The sequence below is a fragment of the Phyllobates terribilis genome, unplaced genomic scaffold (genome assembly GCF_046119375.1).
Source record: "Phyllobates terribilis strain yellow unplaced genomic scaffold, ASM4611937v1 Scaffold_4__5_contigs__length_816908805, whole genome shotgun sequence".
In the NCBI taxonomy this organism is placed as follows: domain Eukaryota; kingdom Metazoa; phylum Chordata; class Amphibia; order Anura; family Dendrobatidae; genus Phyllobates; species Phyllobates terribilis.
Window position 1 is genome coordinate 169472535 of NW_027362764.1, and position 21043 is coordinate 169493577.

General features: G+C 39.6%; 1 protein-coding gene across 3 annotated transcripts in view; it reads left to right on the top strand.

Moving 5' to 3' along the window:
• CREB5 (cAMP responsive element binding protein 5) overlaps positions 1–21043 on the top strand; it is a 613433-nt gene that overhangs the window by 111059 nt on the left and 481331 nt on the right. For all 3 annotated transcript variants that reach the window (XM_073677914.1, XM_073677916.1, XM_073677917.1), the window contains exon 2: positions 8838–8909. In XM_073677914.1, coding sequence (XP_073534015.1) covers positions 8856–8909 — 54 coding nt within the window. In that variant the 5' untranslated portion in view covers positions 8838–8855. The remainder of the gene's footprint in view (positions 1–8837; positions 8910–21043) is intronic.

A 21043-nucleotide genomic window follows, 5' to 3' on the forward strand; every position in this document is an offset into this window, starting at 1 on the left:
TATGATGTCTTACAGTATATCTGGTTTAATCCTCCATTCACATTCATGATCTTTGAAGGAACAATGTATTATATTATTCATGTGTTTCTTAATGGAAGTTCAAGGAGACACATCGGTAGAACAGAAGTATCAACATATGAAACCAGGTTTAGCAACGTTTATAATTACATAGTCGTATAACCCAACACCTTCCTCTGTCTTCATCCCGCTCCGCACAGGGCACTTTCTTAACAGGGTCCCATGTTTCATAGTGACTGCTAAGCCTAAAAAAACGGTTGGGGATATTTTCTATGACCGGGTATAGACGGTAGTTAATGCTGGGGGAGATCACTTTTGGTTGGTTTACATGAGGAGATGATCGTTTAAACGATGAATGATGCGATCATAACTCACGACGAGCAAATGATGTCAGACAAGTGTTTATACAAGTCGAGAATCACGAATGAAATGGTTGAATAATGATCATAACATCGAGCATTGAGCACTGTGATACCTATTTTGGATTTGAATTTCCACTCCTTTTTTCAGTCAAATTGCTGAACAATTTCCTTTTACATTACACAATTTTCAAAGGTTGAACGACAATTTAATGCACGATAAATTAGTGTATTTGGGCACATTGTCCAGTCACTCAACCATTCACATTACACAATTATTGTGAACGGTGGGTCGTTATCTGATGGATTATAGACCAGTAAAATTCTGAGCAAATCCCTCCAATTAGAAATGTAGTATAGTTCTCCTGATTCTCTATGTCGATTATCCCACGTGCAGGGCATTGCAGTAGCTTAGGTATCCATGGTTGCGACCAGTAACTACCTAACTGTCACTATACAAGTGGTCTTAACCATGGATACCTAAGCTACTGCAATGTCCTGCACATGGGGTAAACAACATAAAGAATCAGAATAACTATACTACATTTTTAATTGGAGGGATTTGTTAATATTATTATTACTACACCTGGTGCATAGTGGAATGATATCTTGGAGATGGGAATACCCCTTTAAAATCAAGTCCATAGAAAAAAATAGTTTGAAACTCCTTTAAAATTTCTTCATAACTGTTTGTGTTTCGACCTGTTCAGTTTTAGTCATAACATGACCAAGCAGGTCGAAATGCATCACAAGTTATACTTTCTATCCAGCCTTGCTTTTATTTTAATGGATTTTCTAATAAAATGAAGAAATTATAGCGGAGTTCCAGCTATTTTTTTCTATGGACTTGATTTTATATGCCTTTGGCAATGGGTATGAATGTAAAACCTGAATTAAATGATTAATAGGTGTCTCCCAATAATTATTTCCATATAGTATATATTAGTATTGGGAAAACACCTACTGATCATTTAATTTAGGTATTGTATTTAGACCCATTGCCAAAGGCGTACAAAATCAAATACATAAGAAAAATAGCTGGAAACTCCATTAAAATTTCTTTATTTTATTTGAAAGTCCATTAAAATAAAAACAAGGCAGGACAGCAAGTATAACTGTTGAACCATTTCAACCTACTTGGTCATGTTACGACTAAGACCAAACACCTTCGAAACGCGTTCACTGTTATGAAGAAATTTTTACGAAATCTCCAGCTATTTTTTTCTATGGAATAGCTTTTGCCTGCGCAGCCAATGGGCTAGTTGGAAGTCCTATACATAATATGTGACAAGTGGAACAACTGAAATGGTGTGCCAATTTTCCTTTGTCTGCTCTACTCATAACATTAAGCACCTAGCCAAAATCAAGCACTTCGCTAACCATTTGTTAAGTAGGCTTCTCTATCTGAGAGTCTGATGGATGGATCTGGGTTTGGCTGATGCTAGGAGAATATTACCTGCCTGACTATATTGTGCCAACTGTAAATTTTGGTGAATGACATATAATGCTCTGGGGCTCCTTTTTCAAGAGTTGACTTGGATCCATTTGTTCCATTGAAGGAATATCTTAAAGGGAACCTGTTATGTGAAAAAAATGCTATTAGCCTGCAGATATGGGGTTAAACTGCAGGTTAATAGCAGCCTGTGTCCTGAGATCCCTGCTGCAGGGAGGAAATAAACTTTATTCTTGCTGGCACCCTCTGGCTTTCAGTCACAAGGGCATGGCCGGTGCAGTGTGAGTGAGTGCCGGTGAGTGAGTTTTTTCACATGGCAGGCTCCCTTTAATTCTTCAGCACACAAGACATTTTGGACAATTGTAGATTCCAAAAATAGCTTTTATTGCTCTCATTCACATATGCAAATTATCTTTGTCTATTTCGATGAGATGTTTCTTTACTAGAAGAGTTTGGTTGAGCATAATTTACTCTCTCCATACTGCCCACAGAATGTCTTCAGCAATTGCAAACAAGTGCATTCAAGCAACTTCTTTCCTCCATGGATAGGCACAGTGAAGCCGATGAAGCCGAGGAGACTTCACTACATTGCAGCTGTACAGGAAGGAAAGAAGTTGCGTAAATGCACAATTGCAATATCTGAAGACATTTTGTGGTGGGCAGTGTGTTGAGTGTCAATTATGCCAAGATGGGTGCACTTAACAACTGTGAAGCTGGACTGTTCTAGAAAAGGAACAACTTGTCAGGCTAGTGAAAGATAATTTACATATGTGAGTGAGGGCAATACATGATGGTAAATCAAGGGCATGATTGTATTGGGAGGCCCATGGGGACCTGACAGGTTCCTTTTAAAGGGTTTTTGTTCATTTTCTAGAACAAGCGCACACCTGCCTCTTGAATTCCTGCTTGCCAGGCGGATGGTGCTCTCTTGATTGATAGTGAGATCTCTGATGTTGCAAACAATAATAATAATAAAGACAGCTTTACCTCTGCAGCATATCCAGCAATCTGATTAGCTTCATAACAGTGCTTACAAGCTCTTTTGGAAAGCTTTTAAGCGCTGCTCTCCTTGCCTAGGAGACTGGCTAATGCTGATAGACAGCAGAAGTCACTGGCAACTTAGGAAATGAGCAATAAACAATACAATTAAAAATCCATCTGTTCTTGAGAGCGAAGAAGATTTTTAATCACAAGTAATTTGCAAAGTTGCATGCTTTTACAAGCACTTTACAAGCACTTTGCAATTTTGCTCATTTAATATAATGAGACAACCCCTTTAACAAGTCATTCCCATTCACTGACAATAAGCAGAGATCCTACAATGGTAAGCAATAAAAACACACAAGTATATCAGAAAGTAAACAGTGTTTCAATTAAACTGGAAAAGTGTTTCATTTAAAAGCTCGCTAAAGTCAAATGTTGTAGGTCAGGCTGGCGAGCTACATGATATCTTACACTTGTACTACATCAACTGAAAAAGATCTTTGTGCTGTTCTATATAGTATGGGTTTCAGGATTGTCCCACTTAACGCTCAATCAGCTATTTAATGCAATTTCATCATTGTTGGCTTGTTTCTGGTGCCTCTTGAAAGTTTTCTGCATTCCCATCCCTTCTACCATGTCCTATTTATTTGTTAATTTACTCAACTGCATGGTCCCATTTTCCCATATACTTTACTAAAATGTTATCTGTACAGAATGGCTTAGCTCTTATACCATCTAATTCTGGATATGGATATGTTGTTATTATTGTATTTATCTAGTACTATTCTAGCTTGCTGTGAGTGAATACATTTTTCAACATCCTGATGCTTAAAATTCCAGTGGTGCTAAGAGTAGGGCTAAAGCATAACTAAAAAAGCAACAGAAATCTGATTGAATCAACTGGCAGGTAGCGTGAATCTCAGTGTATCCTATATGATGTATATACAGCAGTTTCACTGTATCCCATGTCATGTATATACAGAAGAGTCCAGCATATCCTATGTGATGTATACAGCAGTCTCAGTGTATCCTACGTTATGTGTATGGCAGTCTCAGTGTATCCTATATGATGTATATACAGCAGTCTCAGTGTATCCTGTATGATGTATTTACAGCAGTCTCAGTGTATCCTGTGTGATGTATTTACAGCAGTCTCAGTGTATCCTATATGATGAATACAGCAATGTCGGTGTCTCCTGTGTGATGTACACAGCAGTCTCTGTGTCTTATGTGATGTTTACAGCAGAGTCTCAGTTTTTCCTTTGCAATACTATATATATATCCAGCAGTCTCAAAGTACCTTATGTGATATATATATACAGAGGCCTCAGTGTTTCCTATATGTTGTATAGTCAGCAGTCTCATTGTATCCTATGTGTAATATACAGCAGTCTCAGTCTCTTTATGTAATGTATATACAGCAGTCTCAGTGTCTCCTATATGATGTGTATACAGCAGTCTCAGTGTATCCCATGTGATGTATATACAGCAGTCTCAGTGTATCCTATGCAATGTATAAACGGCAGTCTGAGTGTCTCCTGTGTAATGTATACAGCAGTCTCTGGTGTCTCCAATGTGATGTATTCGGCAGACCTCCCACTGCTTGAGTTCTATAAATGTTATGTGAGCAGTGATGAATTTCCCATTTTGAGGAGACATGCAGTGTAATATGCAGCTTTATTCGGAACAGCTTAGTACAGAGATCAGTTCTTTTCAAAACTTATCACAAAAAATTGACTGGTGTCAAGATCGACCGACACAAACCTGGAAAAGCAGTTGTGTGTAGCAACATTATCAATACCACTTAACATCACAGCCTCAATATAGAGAAGCAGTTCTAGCCATAACTTTGAAGGGTTCGTTATTTAAATGTTTGACCAAATATAGCAGGATAATTGTTAAGTTGGTAAATTTCTACGACCCGTGAATGATGGTATAAATATCCAAATGGCCCTTGGTAAATAAAAAAGTTCCCCACACCTGAGCTAGATGAACGACCATTAAAATCAGTGTTAGTTGAATCCATCTGACTTTGTCATTTAAATTTTGTAGAGCATTGTGGAAAAATAAAAAAAATAAAAAAGTCGTACAAGTACGCCTGTCCAACTGTTGGGACCCGTACCAATCGCCAGAACTAGGCACTTTTATCCCCATTAGAAAGGAGCAGTAATGCACAACTCCCGCTTCATTCTTCATACCTATGCGATTGCCAGAGAAAGCCAAATACATTCAAATAGAGATGGTTATGGCGTACTTTTCTGTTTTTTTTTTTTCTTACCATAACGTTCACGATGGAATTTCAAAACCACCAAAAAAATGCATATTACAATGTAAGAAATGCCTCATTGGGCTTCTCCCTCTTATTTTGTTTTGTCATTTTCAAAAAATGTAATGAATTTCCAGCATTTTTCTTTACAAGCGTTTTCTTTACAAGCCTTTCAAGTGACGTAAGTATGAATGTGAGGAGGCTTAAAAGTTGCATGAAAGTCACCTAATAGCTGCACATTGAACACAAATGTTAGTTCTATGAAGGTGTAAGGATATGAATAGCTGCCAACCTGTGCAATTCATTTATCCCCTGACATCAGTCAGACAAGAGTCTGCCAGCTTCATAGACTAAATTAAAATTCTAGTTAAATTCCATTAAAATAGTTAAATGGGAACTGTGTTTTCAACAAAGTTTCAACCAATAATACAAGTGAATATAAGACAGTTTGTAATTATGTTATCAGAGAATTCTGTTTCTTTCTCCACTTATGAGACGCTTCTTCCTTTGCCTCCTGAGCTCACCATTCACTCTGAAACAAACAGTTCAACTCTGTCTTGCTGCCCGCATAGTGATGTGCCGGGTTACACCTCCTATTATACTGTATGGAGAGGGGAGGGGGGAGGAGGATTGAGAAGCAGAGTGAGAATACAGAGAGCAGGAGACACAAAAAGATTGTGCTGAGCTTTTGAACAAGTCTTTTTCCTCAAACTGTAGCTGGATTCACAGTTACACAAATCAGCCCTGCTGTGTAATATTCAATGCTGCTGCTTCTATCTATGTGGTAAGAAAGAAGAGCAGGAATCCATCCATGTGTGCTGTGTAGTGTATCTGAGAGATCATAGCTGTTAGTCTCCACCAGCTCAGAAGGATCAGAAAATTATGCTTAAGAGTCTGTAGAGGGGAAACCTGGTATAAATGCAGTATTCAAATCTTAAAATGATTAGATATAGTATACTGTTGTGTTATTCCTTAAGCACCCACACAGGTCACCTTATTTTTAAAAGTTATTTGAATGTAAAGTAACCCTTTCAAGGGTATTGAATTGATGAGTTACTTATGATATTGATGACATATTTAGGATACAGGGGGCCATCAATATAAGATTGATAGGAGTCCAACACCTGGAACCCCACCAATAAGCTGTTTATAACCCTGGTTGGTAGAAAAAAAGTGAACGGACCCTGAACGGCACAGCTCTATTCATTGTGTACTGACTGTAATGCAGCAGGGGTCTAAGTGCCGGTGCCATTATTAATGCTATTAACCTGCAGATTAACCCTATATCTGCAGGTTAATTGCATTTTTCACGTGACAGGTTTCCTTTAAGCATGTGAAATGCATGCTCGATGGGGTTGAGATCTGGTGATTGACTCGGACACTGCAGACTATTCCACTTCTTTGGATTGCTTTCACAGTATGTTTTGGGTCATTGTCCATCTGTATTGTGAAATGCTGTCCAGTCCACCTTGCTGCATTTGGTTGAATCTGAGCAGAGAGTATAGCCCTGTATCGCCCTGTACACTTCAGAATTCATCCAATTGCTTCTGTCTTCAGTCACATCATCAACAAACACTAGTGACCTAGTGCCATAGGAAGCCATGCATGTCCATGCCATCACATTGCCTCCACCATGTTTTACAGAGGATGTGCTGTGCTTTGGATCATGAGCTGTTCCAAGCCTTTTCCATACTTTCTTCTTCCCATCATTCTGGTACAGGTTAATCTTAGTTTCATCAAAGAATGCTTTTCCAGAACTGGGTGGCTTTTTTATGTTTTTTTTTGCAAAGTCTAATCTGGATTTTCTATTTTTAAGGCTGATTAATGGTTTGCACCTTGTGGTGATCTCTCTGTTTTTGCTCTCATGAAGTCTTCTCTTTATGGTAGACTTAGGTAATGAAACACTGACTTCCAGGAAAATGTTCTTCACTTGAGTGGATGTTGGGAAGGATTTTTTCTACACCATGGAAAGGATTCTGCGATCATTCATCACTGTTGTCTTCCATGGACGTCCAGGCCTATTGAGTTCCCAAGCTCCGCCATTTTTTTTGCAAGATGTACCAAACTGTTGATTTGACCACTCCTAACATTTCTGCTCTCTATGATGGATTTCTTCTTTTATGATGGTCTGTTTCTCTTCCATTGAGAGCTTCTTTGAAACTTGTATAGAGCGAAGCCGTGCCCACTAGATGGGTTCTGCTCTGGAATATGCATATCTCGTACATTACCGCTGTTTGGCCGGAGTCACACTAGCGAACCACATCCGATGCAATATGCTAACGACCCTCGGCTCGAGCTCTGCTGTGAGTGTGAGCCGAGTGTCACTGCAATGCACTCTGATCCTCTCAAATGAGAGAATGGCAGCACAGCTGCAGAGGAGACGGAGAAATTAATTTCTCCATCTCCTTTGTTGCTGGCGTCGGTGGGAATCGCATTCCACTCGGGTGATATCCGAGTGCAGTGCGATGTTTCACATGCACCCATAGACTTATGTGGGTGCGTGCGATCCAAATTCAATTGCAGTTTGATGCATTTTTTTCCTGTCCTATCGCAATTCGATTGGATAACAGAAGAAAAGTCATTGAGAACACAAGCATAGGATTAAATTCGTATGAATGCAATGTGATTTTTAATTGGATTGCATTTGTCCAATTTAATAGCAAGTGGAAGCGAGCCCTTCCTGTTCTGCATGCACTGGGTGGATTCAAAAGTCTGCAGAAACACAGAGTGACTGTAGACTTTTCCTTTTAGACCAGACAACCCCTTTAAAGCAATGACTAATATCTGTGAGCGATCACTTTTTGTTTCTGGGTGGAAACAATTGTCATATGTTAACCCAGCCTAAGAAAGTCATAATTAACAAATACAGTAGCTGCTTTGCAGGATATAAATAAATACTACATTATTGGGGTATATTCAGTTTTTGTCTTTTATTATTTGTTTTTACGGGTTCTGAAGAGGTTTTTGAAGCATTATTTTTCCATGCATATTTATTGCAGCCCTTTCATTTGAAACTATCAAGTTTAGAGTGGATTCAATGAGACATTCACATTAAAAAAGTGACTAGTCATTTCTGTTTTTCCAAAACAGTTTTTCTGTTTTGTAAAAATTTATTGTTTGAACAACAATATGCATTTCCCATTGAAATCAATAGGAAGAGTATTCAAAGAGTATTTGAAGTGTTTTTTAATGTGGTTTCTGAAGCAGATTAATTTAAAAATCCACCACAAAATATTCAGCATACAATAAAAAATGGACCATTTCTCATCGGGTGCTGGATCTTAAATTCATCCATTATTGTTGCTTTTGTCTTTTTTTTACCAACAGTGTACTGCAGTATCTGTTTTTCTCATATGCATAAAAAATTCAAGTTACCAATTAAACAGTAAAAACCGTTTGCACTCAGATAACACAAACATGGCATTTGAGCGCTATCCGTTTTTTTTTCACAGACCTATTATCTTGCATTGACGAGTTTGATTCATGTCTTAAATCACAAATGCCTAAAAAATTCAGATGATATTTGGAAGGGTAATAATGTAAGATAAATAAAAAAATATGGTAATCCTCACAAAATATTTGTACAGATGAATCATAAAAAAATAGCAATTTAAGCAAGTAAGTTGTGTTTTTTTTAAATTAAATTGCATATGCTATTGTAATAATAATATTTACTTCATAATATTGAAATGATAAACTGATACTGGTGAAGTGAGAAGATTTCTGAGTATCTAATTATCACCATTTCTCATTCTAGATATATGAAGAATAAGAGATGAACTTGGAGCAGGACCGGTCCTTTATGTGCAATGCTCCTGGCTGCTCACAGGTAAGATTGTCTTACAAGAATGCTTTGTATTGTAATCTACAAAAGGCTTTCTTTATTGCAAAGGTCACTGTATCTGTAATCAAGAGCAAGTTATTATATCAAAACCAGTGACAAGTGAAGTGTACAGAGGAGGGAATCTTTTGAAATTCTGCTTTGCCAGCTTTATCAAACATTCTCAAAAAATTGATTCACAGTGATCTGATTCTCTGCAGATCACAATTACTCCAATGGCCCTGAAAAGACATGGAAAACACATTGAGGTCTCCCTTTTCAAGCTCTTAAACTCATAGACTTAATACTAATAAAAGAACCTTAACCTCTTTACGACCTATAATGTATAGATACGTCATAGGTTGTGTCCCTCCCTTTGATGCGGGCTCCGGTGCTGAGCCCGCATCTATTCAGGCACATCACAGCGGATCTGATCAGCTGTCATGTGCCCCTAACAGCCGCATGTGAAATTGCGATCCACGCACAGCTGTTAACATGTTAAATGCCGCTATCAATCTCTGACAGTGGCATTTAACATGATTGCACCGTAATCACAATCACAAGTGTATCACAAACCACGCCCATTGGTGCCCCTGTCACATGATTGTAGGGGGATTGGCATGCCAACAGGGGGCCTGCAGGATACCACTATGCTTGTAATTGCTTATCTGCTATCAGCGCCGCCCAGTGGCCGGCGTTCATAGCAGATGATCATTTCTGCTACATACAGCAGAGCTGAAGTCCTGCTATGTGTAGCACAAGTGTTCAGAAGATTGCAGCTTCAAATCTCCTAAGGGGATTATTGAAGCAAGTAAAAAGTTTTAAAAAAATGTTTTTCAAAATATTAATTTTAAAAAAATATATATAAAAGTTCACCCCCCTTCAAAATAAAACAATAAAAAAATCAAAACTACACATATTTGGTAATCGCTGCATTCAGAATCGTCTGATCTATCAAAATGTAAAAAGAATTAATTTGATTGGTAAACAATGTAACGAGCAAAAAAAAAATCAAAACGCCAGAATTACGTTTTTTTGGTCGTCGCAACATTGGAGTAAAATGCAATAATTGGTGAACAAAATGGTATCAATAAAAGCATCAGCTCAGCTGCAAAAAATAAGCCCTCACCCAGCCCCAGATCCCGAAAAATGGAGACACTGCGGGGCTCAGAAAATGGCGTGTTCTTTTTTTGTACAAACTTTGTATTTTTTTCTTTCACCACTTAAATAAAAAGAACCTATACATGTTTGGTATCTGCAAACTCATAATGACCTGGAGGATCATAATGGCAGGTCAGTTTTAGTATTTAATGAACATGGTAAGCAAAAAAAAAACAATTGTGGAATTGCACTTCTTTTGCAATTTCACCACACTTGGATTTTTTTCCCATTTCCCAGTACCCGATATTGTAAAAATCAATGATGTCGTTCAAAAGTACAACTCGTTCCACAAAAAACAAGCCCTGACTTGCCCATATTGATGGAAAATTAAAAAAGTTATGGCTCTGGGACTAAGGGGAGGAGAAAACAAAAACGGAAAATCCCAAGGTGGTGAAGAGTTAGCATATGTGGCTATTGTTAAAAAGATGGTAATTGTTCTTCACTGCTTTGTTTTCTCACAGAATATTTAGAAGTTTTTCACTGTTTTATGGCTTTCACTCCCTATTTCCATGGCTAAGCTCTGAGCTGTGTCGTCCACTCACTTTCCAGATTAAGCGACTTTGACCAGAGCCACATTTTGTAAGAATATTTTATATTCTCAGTATGCAGTGCTTGATATCTAACAAAAGTGGACCAAGAAAGGGCAATTGGTTAACCAGCAATCACAGGTGCCCAATACTTACTGATACGTGCCAGTAGTTAAAGCTAGCCTATCTGGCCCAATCTCACATAAGAGCTACTGTAGCACAAATCACTGAAAATGTTAATTCTGGACACTTTCAAATGTCTTGTGGAGCCAATGCCAGAGTTAAAAAGAGAAAATTAATAATTGTCAAATTGACAGAGAGGTCAGGGACTGACCCAATATACAGTGGTTAGAGTTGGACACATTACTGGCTACAGTACATATACTATACATCTACAACTGCAGTAATTATTTGTTTTGTTTTTTTTTTTCTTTTTTTAATACTTAAAGGATGTGTATGTGATCCAAAACAAACACTAATTTAATTCTAAATATTTGTCTATTTAATGTAATAATCTAATTGCTTTTCTTATATACTATAATTAAAAATCCCCTACAGTTCCCTCTCTACTGTATCTAACTTCTTTATTTTTTTTTACCAACTTCCTGTTTGATGACATTTTGTTTGAGAATCCCTAGTGCATACTAGGATACTCAAGTAAATTGTCAATCAGGGGCCGAGGATTCAGTCACTGCCGCAGCCTCTGTCCCTACCCTAAAAGAAACGTCACTTTTGGAAGCGTGGCTGGTCTCTGCTTTTTCTGCTCACCAGGTTACCTCCTTACAATGCGCACTGATAGTGCACTCTCTTGCTGGCTCATTACTTCTCATCAAAGTCGGTGAGGGAGCGCACTGTTACTGTGCATCAAAAAGAATATAGCACAGTTACAAATATCAGCGCTCGCCGGGAGAAAATTCTAAATACGTGGGGGGCACCAGCAGTGACTGTATGCGGCACCCGCCCCTGACTGAATATGAGGATCACACCCCTATGACTGAAACGAGCAGGTAGGATATGAGTAATAAAATGTTATAGAATCATTATAACACTACAAATTTTAATGAAAAAAGCTTGTTAGTGATGCATATTGCATCACTAACAAAGCAATGGGGGCAGTGTAGGTAGTAGATACGACATGACAGGTTCCCTTTAAGTAGGAAAAAAAGTCCCCAAAGGTGGATGATGCCTTTTAATAATACTTAAGTAATATCTTACCTGCAGCTCCACAGGGAACATGTTATGTAAAAAAAAACACTAATAACTTGCAGATATAGAATTAATCTGCAGGTGAATACCATTCTAAAGCTATTCCAGCGCCTGCACTGAGAGCCCTGCTGCTGGGAAGAAATTTTATTCCTCCTGGCAGCCTCAGGCTTTCAGTCATAGGGGTGCGGCCGGGGCAACTTTAGTCATGGCTCAGTGCATAGTGAGTGGCGGCTGTAATCATGCCCCGGCACTGACTGACAGCTTGCTTTATGTACTGAGCAGTGTCGAAAGCCACACCCGCCGCACCCCTATGACTGAAATGATTTAAAGACCGAGGCTACCGAGAGGAATAAAGTTAATTTCTCTCAGTGTGGGCGCCAAGCAGCTTTTGAACGCTATTAACCTGCAGATTAACCCTGTATCTGCAGGTTAATAGCATTTTTGTACATGACCAGTTCCCTTTAAATTCATCTTCCAGTCTCTGTCTATGCACAGTTTAACTTGAGAAGCTGAAAATATCTTGTCTTTCTATTGACCATTGTGCTGCTGAGTGACTGCTCTTGCCTATTGTTTTCCAATCAATAGTGACCTCACAGAACTGCAGAGTATTTGCATGTCCTCTTCTCTGGATGATTTGTTGTGGTCATCAGGAGAAGGGATTAGCATTGCATAAACACTATTCAAAACAATTACTCTAAGCAGATGTGGCAGATTTATGCACAGGAACCTATTCTAGATGCCAATACTGTTTATTTATTTTTTATGATTCTGTGTTAGTTGGTAACGTCATAAGAATCATTTTTAGATTTAGTTTTGGCAGGTGTCCTGTATAAGGGATGTACATTATTTAAAAGTATGTTTTTATGAATATGCAGCATTTGACAAGATAAGTATATTTATGGGATTTATGCAGATTGTAAATCCTTCTGAGTAACTTAAAGCTGTTTTCCACTTCTATGGTATTGATGACTTATCCTTAGGGCTCGCTCACACCACCGTAATTTCCGTCCCAGTGCGTTCCAACAAAACATTTGATCACACTCATACCAATGTTATTCTATGGGACTGCACATATGTCCAATTTTTTGACTTGGACCTAGGCGGGCCGAGGAAAATATCGCAGCATGTCTGAGTTTGATCCTAATATTGGATTGCACTCAGCCATGCAAGTCAATGAGTGTGTGGAAATCATTGGACTGGACTCCAATTTCTATGCACTGACACAATGGAGAAGATGGAGAAATTTTGTTCTCCATCTCCTCTTAGTGTGCTCCGATTCCCACATTCGAGAGAATCGGATCACACTCTGTGAACACTGTGAGCAAACTCTGATCAGAATTTGATCAGAGCATCATTTGCATATTTGGCCCAATTCTCTCCGATGAAACAATTGGTGGCCGTCTGACCCAGTCTTACAGTAGATCATCAGTTATAGATTGTGTGAATCTGGCACCCGGCACCACTACAAATCAGCTGTTATCAGCACTGGAAGCCATCCGAATATAAGCAGTGTACTGGCGGAACAGCAACAGCACACTGTTTAGAGGCTGGTGTTGGGTACTGCAGATCAGCTCCTATACATATATGACAGTGTGGTGGTGTTCTCCATTGCCTTCATTTGTCCACTTCTAGAGATGGTAACAGCTGATCAGTGGGGATGCCAGATGTTGGACCTCCACTCATCTGATATTGAAGACCTATTTCTAGTATAGATCATCAACATCCTAATAATTGAGAACTTTTTTATTACTGATGAGCGGTGGAAGAACTTGTGATCAACACTCAGTTTTTATGGAGATCTCTTCGCTACAGATATCCATTGGTCACCTATTATATTCAATGAGTCTCCCTCATTTTGAGTAAATTTCAAAGTTGTTAGCTGGTCATATGCATTAAAAGAGTTGTCAACCAAACTGTAATTTCTCTCCCAAAAAGCACATACACATACAGGCTTGGATCAGCTGAATGGGCACGCATTCTGTTTAGTGAAAGAAGAGTAAGCTAATCACAGTGTCCTCTTAGTGTAAGCTATCAGAAAGCATCCTGATGGAATGATTATAGTCTTTTTTACCTATACATATCCTCATGGGTGCTGCCAGCATCAGGCACTTAGGGCACATACTATGGGTCTTTTGCCTGGTTCCTTAAGTCTCCTTGCCACAGTCATCACCACCTTTCATATTACCACATCAGTATTTTTCACCTCAATCAACTTAGTTTGCTAAGGAAATAGATATTTAACTGGTGACCGTTGTTAATTTGCTCATAAATTTCTAGGAAGAATAACATGGACTACTCAAGTCGACCAGAACTGGAGTCATAATTATACAGTGGCTCATAGAGCATAGTTCTAAGTGGGTAACCTCCTATTTTGGGGATATGATAAGGGTTAGCTTTGCTAGATAACATTTTTAAAAGAGTTTTCTGGTCTGAAATAATAAAAAGTCTGAAGTCACTCTTTTTGACTGCAGACTTCCGAACAGTGAAAGTGTGCAATGCGCACACTATCACAATTCCCCTGTATTCACTGCTTGAGTGGGTGATCATGTGACCACATGTATGCTATTTTAATATTTATGGTCATGTGCCGACCTGATTTTACTGTGTTTCTTTCAAAAGAAGTGTATTTGGAAAAGCCTCGGAGAATCTTTCCAGTGCATGACCTCAACATATACGGCTTTGGGTAAATGTGGCGACCCTGAGGGTTCGACCTCCACAGGGATGCTGCACTTCTGTAGTGGAGTGTAGTGTTCCTCCTCTGAGGTAAGAACAGTGTGATGGTCAGGACCCAACCTCCACATCCAACACCACACTTCTCCACCAGAGGGGGCTAGAATGCACTAGGTGCTACCCCTACTGGAATCGGGAGACTGGGGAACCAAGAGTTAGGGGAACCATTTAGTGGGTGAGGGTGGAGGACTCACATTTTAGTGACACTTAATAATTCATATTTAATACACAGCCATCTTGGTCTTTGGTCTTTTGTCCCTTGGTCCTTTTGATGTCTTTTGATGGATCTTTGACTGTGCTACTGTGACCTCCTACCCTGGACGCGGATCCTGTGTGGGCCTGCATCGGATGGAGACACAGCCCTCGTACCTTGGCCTTGGGTCGAGGGGCAGGCTGCAGATAATGTGTGTCTCAGCCCGGTCAGGGACCATGACCAAGAAGGCCCGGAGCTTTAGAGTGTAGCTCCACCGCAAATGGATCCCAGGGAGGATGCTGACGGAGCGGTGTACGCCACCTGTCCTCGCCAACCTGATATATTCAGAGGGAGTCCGGCTGCAAGAGGGGTACCGGCCCCCGACACCCGACCTTGCTACTCCACGTCCTGGTCGGGAAATCCCGGTAGGCCCTGAGGATCCCACCGGTTAACGGAAGGAGTGGAGCTGCCACCCGTGCCCTTTTTCTGAGAGGAGTTCAGAGGGAGACCCCGCCTATTTACACACACAGACAGGACAGGACTCGGTCTGTAGTTTAGGAACACTCTGGTGCGGGGTCCTGATCGAACACTGGACTTACTCGGAGGTTGTCGGATCCCCGACCCTGGTGACCGCAGAACTCCACGAGGAGCAGTGAGTCGCCTTCCTTCTGCCATCTCTTATGTGAGTAAAGCCTTGGAAGTTCACCCCTATGGCCTAGGGACTCTTTATTCTGCGCCACACTGCACTATGCAGACTTTCTAGACTACTACCCCTGTCCTCCTGTCTCTCTGCCCTGAGGCCTTGCTCCGCCTGTGGGGAGTAGTAACAACGATGGCCGCCATACCACCATGCCTCAGCGGACTGCAGCGGCGCTGGTGGCCTTCACCAGGTGCCACAGGTGGCGTAGTCGAAATCAGCCACTCAACCTGGATAAGCTCGTACCATCCTTTTTTAATTGTGACGGCCCTGGGCACGGAGCGGGTCCGGGCCACGGCTGCACCCCAACTCTCCATCAAAGGACCCGACTCCGAGTCCCCCATCTCCCAGGGTAAAAAGGGGCTTTCGAGTAGAGGCGTCACTTAAACAGATGATAACCAGTGGTAATCAACAGCTTGTTAAATAACACACAGCACTGACAGACTTTTTATGCTTTTTAAAATGTAAAGATGTTTTAAAAGTTATACCTTTTAGGCGGCAGATGATTGCCGTGCTGGTATTTAAGTATAGGTGGCATACTTTTTTGGAAAGTTTTGGTCCAAAAAGTATTCTTTGGGGAGTAACAGCAGGTTTCTTAAATGAAGAAGTTCTAGCTTTTTAACACACCTTCCAAAAATTATCCTGTTCCTGGGTTTGCTGTTTGGAAAGAGAAGACGCAATGACTTGTTAACAAGCTGTCCTAAAATGATTCCTATTATGGGATCAGCAGCAGGTATTCTGTTTGGAAAATGAAGAAGCAATGGCGTTTAACATTCAGTTTTTTTTTTTATGGGAGCAGGGAAGAAACAATTGCTTCTTAAAAAGATAAGCAAAAATTAACCTTTTTTTAGCAACATTGTCAGGTTCATTTATACTGTACAGAGTAGGGTTTCCAGTAGCTATACAGACTAAATATGGAACACAATGGAAAGCAGGAGATGTGTGGCTGTCTATTGGCAGCACCTGTAAAAGTAACAGCAACAGCACGGCAAAGAATATGATTGTTAGCCATGCCAGCAGCAGTACAGTATAGCTATAGAACATATTAGACAAGCAGGAGATGTGTGGCTGTCTGTTGCCTGTGGCAGTGGCAGCAACTGCACAGAATAGAATATGAAAGGACTGGCAAGAAGATGTCTGGCTTTGTAGGGCCTGCACTGAAAGCAACCATATCACAGTTTAGATATAGCATGATGGACAGGCAGAGATACCAATCAGGGCCACTTGTAGCTTTCCAGCTGCAGATGAAAATTGATATGGCGCTCTTCCACGTAGTACAATATAAACCTGCAGTGAATAAACACAATTCTGCCAATGGTTTTGGGTTTTGTTTTCACGTCATTCTTATGATTGTAAAAATAATTTGGACCCATGATTCTTTATGTCAGTATCATTACAGTAACGCCAAACTTGCAAAGATTTTTTTTCTATTTATGGAATGAAAAAAAATATCCAGAACTTTGTAAAAAAAACATTTTGGTTTGTCACCATTTTAAAAGACCTCTAATGTTTTTTTTGTTTTTCTGATGATAGAGCTGAGTGAGGGTTTTTTTTTTTTTCCATGGTTAACTGCTGCTTTTATTAATATCAATTTGGAGAACATATAAAGTTTTAATAGCTTTTCATTGCATTTTTTTAGGGAAGTAACATGACCAAAAACGTCATTTTGTTATTTCGATTTTTTTCTCTCTACTGCATTTACCATACAGGTTAATTTGTTTTATATTTTGATAGACTGAACTTTTATTGACTTTAATTTCTTGTTTTTTTAATAAAGAAAAAGTCAAGTGATTTGAATTTTTAGATATATATTTTTTTATTTTTGTTTTAAAAATTTTTCATTTTTTATTCTATTTTTTTAATCCTCCTGTGGGACTATAACCTGGTCTGATCACTTGTTCTTTATTATGCAATACCACATCATAAACAGGGAGAGAAAATTATTCAGCTCGCCTTCCTATCAGCCAGCAATCACTGGAAACACAATGCACAGGAGCACTTGGGAGAGTCAATACCGCAGAGAACGTTCATTAGTTTCATTAGTGTACATTCCATAAAAAGATTAGGCAAAAGGTCTAATCTTTTTATGGAATATATAGAACAAATCACGGTCTTCTATTATGACACCTAGCCAGTGGCTAAACTTTACAGGAGAGCTAAATTAATTCTTTAGCAGGTCCCCAGCTGCCATCACAACCCATCGGTAACTCAGGTTTGCTTATCAGGTGGTCTATGGGAGCAGGTGCGTGCACACACCAGTGACCGCTCTTATTAATTGATGCCGTTAGGGATTGTCAGCAATATTTAAATGGTTAACAACAATGATCAGAGCTCAGCTTTGAGCGTTGCTGCTAGTGACATATTCTGGCTATGTAACATAGCAGGTCTCTAGCACATGTGGAGCTGGCTTAGCTCCTGAGCCTGTTCCACACCCTGGCCTGCTCAGGTCCTGAGCTCATTTCAAACATCCCAAACTGCTGCTTCATTGTTATTGAGGCTGAGTTTTTAGGCACGGACCTCAGGGAGCAGCAAATTGCCAGCCCCTGTGAGACACCTTTTGATCGGTACCAGAGGAGAGTTGCTCATCTTGCCTTATGGCAGAAGAGGCCTTGGCATGGATTCATGCCTGATTCATGTTGACAAATTTGAGATTTTCCACACTTCCAGTGGACGATCCGGTCTGATTGGGAATGCAAAATCACCTGGCACACTGAATATCCTCTTTGACATTACAGGGAGCATTAGTTACATTGCTCAAATGTAGTGGAGACAGAATGTTCCACAAGCGATAGTGCCCAGTTGCAGTTGACAGAGAACCATCTAGCATGAGATTTGCTACCTGATTTGCATTTCTGAATTATTCACAAACTGCTAAATTTATGTTCTTCATTGCTGCACTTGTGCAACACATTACTGTCTTAAGTATTTGTGTAATTTTGCTCTGTTCATCGTAGCCTGGCAGTGCTTTGTAGGGTTTCCATGAGCAGGCTTTCTACAAGCCACTCCATTTAGCAGGTCCAAGGGAGTCCTGGCTTTCACCCGTTAACTCCTGTACAGGGAACTGGACTTACGCTGGTTACGTCCACGAAGTGGCTGCTGCCCATTGGAATGTGCTATCACAAAGAAGGGTTGTCAAACCAGATTTTTAGCAGGAGGTCAAACTCAAGGACAGAAACGTAAGGCAGTTGGGTGAGCAAAAAGATGAGCCAAGGTGAACTTAATACCTTGAGATGCAGGATACAAGGACTAGACAAAGGAACAGACAAGGATTGTAACAAACAATGACTGGAAGCTAGAAGTAGCTGCTGAGAGTTAAATTTGAAAGTGGTTCTGCCCAAAGATCAAAAGCTTCACAGAAGGAACCATACATTTGATATTTTAGTGGAAAACCACATCTTGTCCCTAACAGCAAAGCTAAACCCACGCATGCATCTCTTATTAACAGAAGAGATCTATGTACCATGTGCCTTGCTCAAGTTCTCTCTGACATTAAACCAGATAGGCTTCAACCTATACACGGATTTATCAGGCTCTGGATTGTCCATCTCGAAAGACAAAAAAGAGCTGAAGCAAAGATGACACCCAAGATTCAAGAAGAACAAAGTTATAATGGACTCTTTATATTGATTAGTAATTGCAAACTTAGCTAAACAGAAAAGTTCCACCTAGTTAGACTGATGATCAGTTGGATAACACCGAAAATATTGTTCGAGTGCCTGATTAGCATTTTCTTGTTGGTATGCAGATGAAAAGGACAATTCAATATTAATCTTTCAGAATTTGGATATGAACTGAGTTTCCTGGTCGAAAACAATATTTTCCAAAATAAAATGCAGACATACAATGTGTTTGATGAATAACTTAAACAACGTTTGAAAGGTAAGTATCTTAGATTCCACAAACAGTGTCACTTAGTCCCTGTGTCTGTCAACCAACACCCAAATTACAATTTTGGGGTGTTTTGGTTGAGACACATATTTCACAAATACCGTAATCAAATATTCCCTACAGTCCTGAACTATGGTTGGCCATGAAAAAAATCATGAATAACCGTTAGATAGTATTGTTAGTTCCAAGATGACATGCAAGTTCTGAATCATGGGATTCTTGAACTACCCACAGAAGAAACTGAGAAGGAACAAATAATTTTTGGGTAAGAGTTTTGCCAGGGGCTAAATCTTGAGTTCTGTGGATTTACTCAACAAGAGCTAATGAAACAAAAGACACAATTAAACCATCAGGTAGAATGGAAACTTGTTCAGAGAGGTTTGAGAAGGACAGAAAGTTTGTGAGAGTTCATCAGCTTTGACCTTTTTTAGTATCTGGTCTAAATTTCACCACAAAATCAAACCTGTAAAAGAATAAAGCCCACCTAACTTTCCTAGGGTTTAGTTTCAGGACGTGGTGCCATTGCTCAAAGACTCACTTGACAGTCAACATTTCAGCATGACTGATATCATAATTCCTCTCGGCATGTGAAAATTTGAATAGAAGGCACACGAACGGTCAGAACTGAGTGACAGACAATGCATCTTGTGATAATACCGCTCCAACTTCAGCCTCTGAGGCATCACCCTCCACTACAACAAGATGTTCTAAATCAGAAAGAACTAATACAGGGTCTGATGAGAAACATTCCTTTAACTCCATAAAGGTATGAACTGCCTCAGGTTCTCAGTCAGCCACATCCGCACCCCTCCTAGTTAAGTCAGTCAGCGGTTTGGCCATCTTGGAAAAATGTTTTAATAAATTTATGTTAGTAAAATGAAAAACCAAGAAAGTGCTGCAAAGCTTTCAGAAATTTGGATTGTACGCAATTCTTAATACCTTAGACTTTGAGGATTCCATTCAAAAACCTTTAGTGGACAAGATATACCCAGGACTTTTACTTCCTGAACTAGAAAAACACACTTTTCAAGTTTAGCAAATAAAAACAATGTCTCTGTGTATTTGGAGTAAAGTGCATACATACTGGATGGGTGTCTCAATATAAGGTGAATAAACCAAAATGTCATACAGATGGACAACCGCATATTGACCACTTCTATCTGAATATTTCATTAACAACATTTTGAAAACAGCTGGAGCGTTACTTAGCCCAAAAGGCATCACAAGATACTTGGATTGTCCCTCAGGTGTATTAAATGCTCTCTTCAACTCATCTCCTTCTCTAATATAGATCAAATTATTAGTCCCCCTGAGATCAAGCATGGTGAACAAACGGACTCCCAACAATTGGTTATAGCACTCAAGGATGAGTGGCACAGGATACTAATTATTTACAGTGATTTTGTTAAGTTCTCAGTAGTCAATACACAGTCTTATACCACCATATTTTTTCAACAAGCAAAAAAGAAACCTGCATCTAATGATGGCATGGAAGTTCTGATGATCCCTTTTTGCAGACTGTCTGATATATATCTTTCATGGCCTGAAGTTTTGTACCAGAAAGATTATGTAACTGATTCATCAAAGTGTTTACGCCTTAATAGTGGAGAAAAACGTTAAAAAATTTTGCACAGCCCAGTGTTGCGCAAAAATGTTGCTACTTTTGGCATTTCCACACTACATAGTTTCAGCTCGGCCAAAATGGGTGAAGCTTGAGAAGAGCTGTTGTGGGATGAGGCGT